The sequence below is a fragment of the Tarenaya hassleriana genome, unplaced genomic scaffold, assembly GCF_000463585.1.
Source record: "Tarenaya hassleriana unplaced genomic scaffold, ASM46358v1 Cleome1, whole genome shotgun sequence".
NCBI lineage: Eukaryota > Viridiplantae > Streptophyta > Magnoliopsida > Brassicales > Cleomaceae > Tarenaya > Tarenaya hassleriana.
In genome coordinates this window covers 7,684,432-7,693,962 of record NW_010960187.1, presented here as the reverse complement: position 1 = coordinate 7,693,962, position 9,531 = coordinate 7,684,432, and the positions used below count along the sequence as shown (strand labels likewise).

The 9,531-nt window shown below is 36.6% G+C and overlaps 2 protein-coding genes across 4 annotated transcripts in view; both read right to left on the bottom strand.

Annotated features, from left to right (window-relative positions):
• LOC104818049 (AT-hook motif nuclear-localized protein 5-like) overlaps positions 1-841 on the bottom strand; it is a 3,414-nt gene extending 2,573 nt beyond the window's left edge. Inside the window, exon 1 of the mRNA XM_010547502.2 lies at positions 15-841. Within this exon, the coding sequence (XP_010545804.1) occupies positions 15-252 (238 nt within the window). The 5' untranslated portion in view covers positions 253-841. The remainder of the gene's footprint in view (positions 1-14) is intronic.
• Positions 842-3,281: 2,440 nt separating this feature from the next.
• Positions 3,282-9,531, bottom strand: part of LOC104818027 (lysine-specific demethylase 5C) — a 12,650-nt gene continuing 6,400 nt past the window's right edge. For 2 of the 3 annotated variants that reach the window (XM_010547477.2, XM_010547469.2), the window contains 21 exons: positions 9,489-9,526; positions 9,297-9,413; positions 9,010-9,217; positions 8,828-8,892; positions 8,551-8,609; positions 8,328-8,459; positions 8,073-8,232; positions 7,652-7,987; positions 7,217-7,393; positions 7,043-7,104; positions 6,717-6,795; positions 6,470-6,619; positions 6,219-6,352; positions 5,912-6,029; positions 5,750-5,823; positions 4,998-5,142; positions 4,681-4,830; positions 4,318-4,413; positions 4,123-4,218; positions 3,871-4,040; positions 3,282-3,676 (listed from right to left, as the gene is read on the bottom strand). In XM_010547477.2, coding sequence (XP_010545779.1) covers positions 3,478-3,676; positions 3,871-4,040; positions 4,123-4,218; positions 4,318-4,413; positions 4,681-4,830; positions 4,998-5,142; positions 5,750-5,823; positions 5,912-6,029; positions 6,219-6,352; positions 6,470-6,619; positions 6,717-6,795; positions 7,043-7,104; positions 7,217-7,393; positions 7,652-7,987; positions 8,073-8,232; positions 8,328-8,459; positions 8,551-8,609; positions 8,828-8,892; positions 9,010-9,217; positions 9,297-9,413; positions 9,489-9,526 — 2,765 coding nt within the window. In that variant the 3' untranslated portion in view covers positions 3,282-3,477. Of the gene's footprint in view, positions 3,677-3,870; positions 4,041-4,122; positions 4,219-4,317; positions 4,414-4,680; positions 4,831-4,997; positions 5,143-5,749; positions 5,824-5,911; positions 6,030-6,218; positions 6,353-6,469; positions 6,620-6,716; positions 6,796-7,042; positions 7,105-7,216; positions 7,394-7,651; positions 7,988-8,072; positions 8,233-8,327; positions 8,460-8,533; positions 8,610-8,827; positions 8,893-9,009; positions 9,218-9,296; positions 9,414-9,488; positions 9,527-9,531 lie in introns of all 3 variants that reach the window. The other variant, XM_010547484.2, reaches the window with a different exon arrangement.

Here is a 9,531-nt window from a genome sequence, read left to right as displayed (position 1 = left end):
CACCGCCGCGGAAGAAGCCATACCCATGTGAATACCATGGCCAAAATCCTGGTGCCTGTGCTCATCGATGGAGAAGGGAGGTGCTGCATTGGAATGAGACGGCATGTTAGGGTTCGACAAGGGCCTCATCCCTGGCGGCGCGTGACGTGCACTCGCCGCCTGGGAAGCGGAGATTGCGCTGAAGGCTCCTCTCTGGAGGTGATAGTACGGAGAATGTGCGCCGGGAAATGCCATAGCTTCTCGCCCATCCATGCATTTAAAACTCTAAGAAAGCTTCTCCCTGAGGGTTTAAAAATTAAATAGGAAACGAGACAGAGATTTCTAGGGTTCCTAAATTTTTTTTGTGAGAGCGGGAGAGTCTGTGAAAGGACGAAACTTTGAAACAAAATCTCCACCGCCCAGGAAAAAAAAAATCTAGAAATCGAAGAAGGTAAGATGGGTACGAGAATCCTAATAGGCTAACCTAAACTATCTCCAAGAGAGAGAAGAGAAATCAACAATGGCGTCAGGGTTTTACAGAGGTTTTTCCTGAGAATGGAGAAAACCCAATCATCAAGTCGAGATTTTAGCCAAATCCCACGAGAATTCAAGGGACGAGACTAACGAAGAAACCATAAAGAAGCCAACTTTGAGCCCAGAAGTAGAAGGAAATTACAGATTTTGAAATTGCGAACAGCTGAGGAAGCAAAGAGGGCTAAGGAACGAGGCCGTAGGCGGAGCAGTTCCTACGATAACAGTCTAATAGAAAAAGAAAACCCACCGAGAAAACCCTAGATTTCGAATGGACATCAGAGAGGAGAAAAGGGAAGATGACAGAAGAGACAAAACAGGGGGGAGAGAGAGAGAGAGAATTTTTAAAATTAATTTGAAAACCGAAGCAAACTTTTGAATTAAAGCATATACTCTGAAAGTTTGAAGACTGAAGAGTGAAGACATTAGTTTTCTCTTTTATAATAAAATTTAATTATATAATTTTCCCATTTCCCTAAGGTATCCATTTTTGGTAAAGCTTTAAGAGATGGGGAGTGAGCACTTGGAAATTTCTTTAATAAAAAATCTATTTTTTTCAAGATTTATAGAAAAACTTTACTTTTATATAAAAATCCAAATATTTTAAAAACCATAACTAGTGTAAATTTGTTCCCAATCTAATGAGAGTTGAAAAGGAAAGTAATCCCCCAACCAATAATCAGTTATGTGCAATTCCATGTACTCCTAGATATATATTACCAAAAACTTCATACTTATTGTGTGTTTTTATTATTCAGGCCATTTTATGACTACTCATTCAAATAAAGTTTTAATATTGATGATAAGAGGTTTGTACCTCATAAAAAATAATTTATATTTAGTTTTTTTATTTCAATGATAATTTACCAATTACAAATTTAACTTTCTTGTACTTCTCCGGTCATTCAAAATTATGTTTCAAATTAAGAATACTCTTGGAATAAAATTTTAAATAAAATATTATTATTTGTCTAATAGGCAATATAATAATAATAATAATTGAGTAATATTTAGAGGGATAAAGTCAATTGAGTGAGAAGATGTGTCGTTGACTAAAAATATAAGGGCCAAAAGGACATCTCGCTCTCTCTCTTCATACGTCTTTATCACTTTGCAATTTCTTTCTTTGCTTGGGACAGTGAGCCCTCCCTCCAAAGTTTTTATTTTCCTCCTCTTATATTTTTTTTTATTTGGAGTTTCAAATATATTTAATAACATACCATAGATGTTTAGGCAAGTCAATTTTCAATATGATTTTTAGTGGATGCAAGTAATTTCTGTCTTAACCCTTACGAAGCATTCTAATTCTAAAGGAGGAGAAAAAGAGAGAACATTTTTTTACACATTAAAAGAAGAGTTCTATGGAGTTTTAATATTTGATAATACATTTTAAGATGTCCAAAAAAGAACATAAATGCCACCATATCTTAATGTTCTTTTAGTTGTAATAAATAAATATATACTTTGAAATGACATATTTAAGTGTATTTAATTCGACGGGAGATACCAGCTGCTTCCTTAAAAACATTGCCATCTTTTAATTTCTTGTGCTGTACAGCAAGCAAGCACGTGCTGGTCACGTGTCCTAGAAGTTGATGTGAATTGTGAGGTGAATTTTCTAAATTTGTTTTTTAAATAAAAATCCTTTTTTTTTGGGAAAAAAAACTAAATCTATGAAAACCTCTACAAACTATCATCATATATTAATTTCCCAACAATTTGGACAAAAGCATATTACCAAACAATCTAATAGTAAGATGGTTTTTATTTTAATAGTCGCTTCTTGACTTTTCACATAATACTATAGAAATTATCAAAGACTAATCTAATCCCAATCACTGATAAAAAAGCATTACAAAATATTTAAAAGAAAAAGAAAGATAATATGGGATCTAATTAAGTAATAAATATGAGAAAGGGTGTTAAATAGAATGGAAAAGTGAGGCTCTCAATTCTTGTGAAAGTCCTTTCGTTCGTTCGTACACACACACATGCATGCATGCATGCATACATACATACATACATACATACATACATACATACATACATACATACATACATACATACATACATACATACATACATACATACATACATACATACATACATACATACATACATACATACATACATACATACATACATACATACATACATACATACATACATACATACATACATACATACATACATACATACATACATACATACATACATACATACATACATACATACATACATACATACATACATACATACATACATACATACATACATACATACATACATACATACATACATACATACATACATACATACATACATACATACATACATACATACATACATACATACATACATACATACATACATACATACATACATACATACATAAGCATATGTATATCTCGCGTGTGGATATGTACAGAGAGAGAGAGAGAGAGATGTGGGGTAGTGAGGTAATCAAGAGGTTGGTCTCTGCCAAAAACGCCTGCTGATTCTCTCTTGTTGGGAAAGTGATCTCAACAGTTACTTTTTCTGGTGAGAGAGACACTCACGAGTCACAAGAGAGAGAGAGCTGTCTACTGGCTACCATATTCAATTCAATCCTATACCCACACACATTTTCTAATTACATAGAGCTCCAAATACCAGGGAGCTTATGGATTTGGTAAATTCGTCCATTCTAATCCCACACGATTAGCCAGGCCAGCCTTATTCGTTCCATTTCATCAATATCTTTACTGCTAGTTTTGCCTGTTTAGATTAGATTGATCATGAATGTATGTATCCATTAGTGTGGTGAGATCAGTTGAATCATAGCAAACAGTACCATTCACTACATCCAAAGTTCGTTTCTCCCAAACCTTATACCAGAGAGATGATAGTACCCAAGCTACAGACTAAAAATGAATTAATTTAAATGGTCGACAATTATTCAAACTATGGCCTCATGATTTGGTATTATTAGATTTCAGAGAAGAACCTGGGGAGAAGATGAACCTGAGGACTTGGTTTGGCTTCTCGTTTGATGCGTTTCCTGTGTTTCCACTCTGTAATGTCTGTGACCATCTTCTTCCCAATGCTTGTCCCAGACCGCCTCTTACCCGATATTGTCTGCCACCGTGAAGGGGTTTTTGGCTCCACCGATGTCATATTCATCTCTCTGCAAAGGGAGGTTAGATAAATAGATTTGGAAAAGCGGGAAACGGGTGAGAAGAAACGATCATAACCTGTCAAGCATCTCCTTCTTTTTTCGTGTTTGTAATGTCTAACAGAGTAAATCTTCATTTACTGAAGCAGACTTGTAAAATCGTACAATAACACGGTTATAAAATGCGGGTTGGTATCAAAACATACCTTTGCTCGGTAAGCGGAAGGCAAGCAGGGCATTCATATGTCTTCGGCCGGGATTGTAGTTTGACACAGTAGGTGTGGTACCATTCGCCACACTGATCACAAGCTATCATAGATCTCGAGTCATAGGGCTTTCGACAAATGCAATGTAACATACTTCGAGCTCGTAGTGACTGCATCCAACATTACACATTACAGTTCAGAAACAGCAAGGAATATTCTCTTTCTTGGAAGGGAATATCTTTTTTAGTTAACCTTGATCTCTTTCTTCATATGGACAGGGAGATTTTCGCCCTCGGCAATAAGCTCAAAAACTCTTTCCAAAGCAAGAGCCCCGGAGTCTGTTGCCACCTGCACTCAAACCAATAACTCAGTTTCTCACTAATCGTTTGAGAGGGTAATATGAGTGCCCAGCCTGACTGAAGAGAACATGTAGTTATCGTATTATACTTTTTTAGCACGTTCTGCCCAATTCTGTCCCGTGGCCTTTAACTCAGCGAGTCTCTGTCTGAAGTACTCTTCAGGTGGTATTTTCAATACTTGTCCCTGTCAAGAAACAAGTGACCGGAACTCATCACCACATTGTCAAACGTGTATCCAAGTATTTACGAAACAAGAAAATATCTTAGTCAATGTTTTTCGCATGGTATTGTAGAGTACAAGTCACTATAAGCACAGACTAAAAATATGATATAGAAGAATAAGGCTCTGCAGATAGCAACCAAAGATTTCGGTATGCAAAGGAAAGTGAAGGGTTTGCTTGATTCCTTTTACATGTCATGTTGTCAGATCCGCATAAAATTAGCCCCATACCTCTTTCAAATGCTGCTGAATTTGTTGTAATGTGGGCTTCCCCAGATCTTCTAGTAATTTATTGACTCTAAATTTCCACAAGTTCCTTTTCAAGGCTAGCTCCAATTCAATGTTGGTTTCCCGACTGTGGACGCTTATAATGTTGGTTGCCTGCCAAAATAAAACAGCTTTTTATTAGGACCATACCATATCCCCGGTTGAAGTACTAATTAAGGATTTCGAAATGCAAAGGAAGACAAGTTCAGTATAGGGTCACAAGGAAATCAAATGTTGAGCATGAAAATATAAAATACCCGTAGCATAAGAAGGATAACAACCTTTAATGCAATAGTCAATGTCTTTGAGGCTTCGTCCACATTTCTGTCCAAATAATTGACCGCAAAGTCCAACATTTCTCTCAAACATGAATTACATGCAGCAGCTTGATCAACAATTTCTCGTAATACTTGTGTCTCTTCAATCCTATAAAAACATGAAATATCAGTATGAAGCTCACTATGATGATAATGGAAAAATATTGCTTTCATGGCATGAAAGTAGAATTTCAAGACATGATAGCTTATTATCTTCGTAGAACAAGAAGTAAACAGATGAAACCCTTTTAAGTAGAACTTCAAAACACGGTAACTTATGCCAATCAGCTATTTGAAATGCAAGAGCACATATAGTCCTAGAAACCGTCTTCCCCATCTCCTGAGGGATGGTCGAAAGGGTTCATAACTACTGTCTATTGAATGAATGGATAAAGACACATCCAGTTAGAAAACTACTGAATGGAAAAGAAGACAAGTGACTGGCCCTGATCCTCTCATAGTTGTTTGATCACAAGGTAAGGAATAATAAAGCTTGATACTAGTGGTAACTAAAGATAACAACCTCTTTTCTTTTCTTTCTTTCTTTTTTTTTTTGTGTGTTGGCTGAACAAGAGAGCAAGAATTCGAAAAAAATTTGGTGTCCAGTACAGAAGATTGTGGATTTTTCAGAAGCCCATAGAGTCAATAGTTTTTATTATAATGAGGGAACTTCGAAAAACAATTTCTTATAATGTGTCAGCTTTGAAGCTTCTTACCTTGTACATAAATGTTCAGCATCTGACAGCAACTCAATCAATGCTGGTACATTAGGATGCTGCCCTTCAAATTTCTGGAAAAATTAAAGAAACAAAAAGCAGTCAGAAAAAGGTCGGGCAACGTTACCAATTTCAGAGAAAGAACATGAAACCAATACATACCCAGGGGTTGCCTCCATGTTGAGGTACTGTTCCGCTCACGAAAAAATTACAATACAAGCATATATTTTCTGTTTCAGTTCTGTCGACTTCATTTCCTCTAAGGCATTCGACATGGTAGCTGTTCATCGAAAGTACAGTTACAACAAGTGACCAAAGTGGTGATTGAACTGAATTAAAAGAAGATTTCGGGGAAAGGAGCAAAGGGTACATAAAATCTTCCACAAGTTTCTTAGTAGGTATACTGACATCCAAATCCAAAGTAAAACACTGAAGAAATTTCCTTTAACAATAAATAGTAAATACATACCAGTCCTTGCATACCGAACAAGTCAGAAGTGACTGATCATGAAGAGGATGAACACAGAAAAAACATAGAGTTGACTTCTCCCGATAATCCGACTTTTGATACAAGCATAAAGATATATCTACATGTTGTTTAACCTGTAACATTTCAGAGTGGGAAAAGACCTATAAACACCAGCGTTATACTGTAGAATTTATCAGTGTATATGCTACGTGAGTGTAATGTCTTTTATATGTCTGGTAGTCAAGAAATACCTTCTGCAGACAGCCAAGTAACGGAATGGCTTCATCACCAAATCTTCCCAAGCTATGCAGGCAACTTTGTTTCCATATTTCCAATTTTCCAACTTCAGACAAAACCAAATCTCGTTCAGAACAGTCAAAAGCCTCGAGTTTCCCAAGTTCCTGAGTTTGAACAAGACAATCACTCAAAAAAGAGCCTGGAGTGAATAGACAAGAAAGGAAGTTTATGAACAGCACTATCAAAAGGATCTTATCTTACATTAAGTTGCAGCAAGCGAGACCAAGATCGCTGCTCAGGCTTCAGGTTGAAAAATTGATGTACATCGTCTTGCCATAATCTACATTAACAGCAAACCGCAATAATACTCATAATGAGCCAATTCCGAGTAAAAAACTCTCTTCGTGCTATCGATGCATATAGGAATTGAATACAAGTCAGAAAAACGCTTTTGATAACATCTAAGATTCAAAGGATGCCAAATTACAGTGTCAATTCGCCTATAAGAGGAGTACAATGCAAATGAAAAACCACTGATATTGTTTATGTGCATCGTTTTACTACAAATAGATAGTCACATGACTCACTTGTGTTTGCAGATAGCACTTTGAAGCTGCCCAACTGTGGCATGGTATAAGATGTCTGTGCCCTGGAAAAGGTGGAAAACTAGAAAGATGAGTCCCGGCAAATTAGATGCAAACAATGGAATGTTTCTCTGTCCAAAGCATTTAACGGATACCTAAGCAGATAGTTTGAAATACCTTAGAATCTTTAAGAATCTCTTCGGCGTCACCTAATTTGCATCTTCTGAGATCCTCCGGAAAAGAAAGCACTTCTAATGCTCTCTTGAGCCACTTGATACCTTCAACTAAGAAGCTCCACAGAGAACTGGAAGGACATGTCAGCTTTTCTTCTGCCTCGAGCAAACTCTCAACTTCCTGTTTGACATAATAATAACACAAAGATTTCAATTATGTCAATCAGAATTCTGTTCAATGGCTTCAGTAACCTAGTATAAAATTTACAGAAACAGTCAACGTGGATATTTAAGTAAGTTACTATTGAACTAAATTAACAACCATTTAAAAAGAAAAAATGTAGCAATTTATTTGTTTCAAATTTAAAACTTGCAGAATGAATTACTAATAAAACATACATATCTTCACTCAAGACACCTTAAAAAGGGTACAACTTACCTCAAAGAAAGGGGTGCCACAGCTTAAAGAGATGGTCTTACAACACCATCCCAGTTTTGAGCAAGCGGTTTGAAGTTTGGGAAGTTCATCAAAGTTGAAACCAAGATCCATACCAGACTTCTCAGCAGACTCCAATCTGCTGATCAAATTCTTAATTTCTGGAAGGATCGTATTATGTATGACATCATCTAATTTCGCTTTGTGCAGCAAATGTGCTGTCTCTTGCAATAGTTGACAAGTATCACACTGCCATTTCTCACAATTAACCAACAATCTTTCAAGAATCTGTGGCTCTTGAAGCTGAACTTTGAGTGATCTAGACTGAGAAACTATGTCCTGCAGCATTTAAGGCATTGGAATCCTCTCATACACATCAGTTACAGGCAAGAAAAACAAAAACAGGTGCAGGAGGCAAACAAACCTTTAATGCAGCAAGTTCAAGCAAAGAAGAAGAGGCTGATTTCAGAGAAGAAGCAGGAGGTAAAAAAGGTTCAGATTTCTGAAGCCAGGAGTCCACCAACAAAATTCTGTTTTTTATGTCCTCCACAGAGGGTAAAATCACATGTATCTCCTCAGATGCCCTATAAACAAGTTCTTTTGATGAGTAAAAGAAAAACTAAAAATGAAGTGAGGACTGGATTGAAACGAAGCTATTAAGTAATGAATTTAAGAACACCTTAAGCAATCCTCAAGGTCGGACATCTGAGCTTCACTAGCAAGGATATTTTTTGCCCTTTCCTCCCAGCAGCACGCTGTTGACAAAATTCCAGAAATATCACCAAATAACTTTTCCTCCTTAATCTGCAGTCTGGAATTAAAAAAGCCATTTCAGCATGAAAATGGAAATGAAGTAGAAAATGAGTACTACAGATTCTACTCAACAGAAGGGGAAAGCGTACAAAGCAGCATCTGACATCAGCCGCTCAATGAAATCCAGGGAGCTTTTTGCAGAGAAAACCTGTATCAGAATTGAGTGCACAATGGCTGCGTTGAAGATATGAACTTAATGTTTTTCAAAGGGGATGCAAATTTTATTCGATAACTAGTCATGTATTCTACTTTCAAAATATAAAACGACAATGACAAAATTTGTTGCAAAATCTATAAGACGGTATCAACGGTTATTGTACTGTGCTGTGCAATAAATAAATATTCCAAAAAAGAGAATCCAGTTACTTTTTTAGCCTTTTCCCTGCAAGATGCCTTCTTCAGTTCGACCTCAACCAGGGATAACTCTTCAACTGTTTCAAACAGTGTGGATAGGTTAAAGCTCTAGCTATACATCGGAGCGGAAAAAATTGGTATGAACCAGGTAAAACAAAACACCCTTGAAAATTTCAAGCATAAAAGTAATATACCTTGAATGCTTAAGTAGGCCCCATCTTTTGCGAGAGAACTCAGCTCATCGACCACACTTCGATGATCCCCAGACTCATGGATATCAACCATGATACGGTTAAAGCGTGAAATCCATGATACAGTGTCACTATGGTACTGCCTCAGGATATTTAATTCAGGAAGGTTAACGCCAAAACTATTGAATTCATGAAGTAACTCTTCCACACTCTGCCAATCAGAAACAAAATCTCAAAATCAGAATAATCACACTAGAGGATACAGAGCAAAAGGTAGGATAAGATACAACCTTGAGAGAAATAGAACTACACAAAATTTTGCTGCATTTAGCACGGACTGATTCTGCTTCCCTTAGCAAATCCAGCAGCAGTGTTGTTTCTGGAAGTTGAACCTGAAGCTCCAATATCTAATAACCAGACAGAGGAAATTCAGGATGCATTAAATAAAAGGGTTAATCTACAGAATAAGGATATCAAACCACCTCTGACTTCAACTTGTAAAGAGCATCCAATTCAATTCCTGCT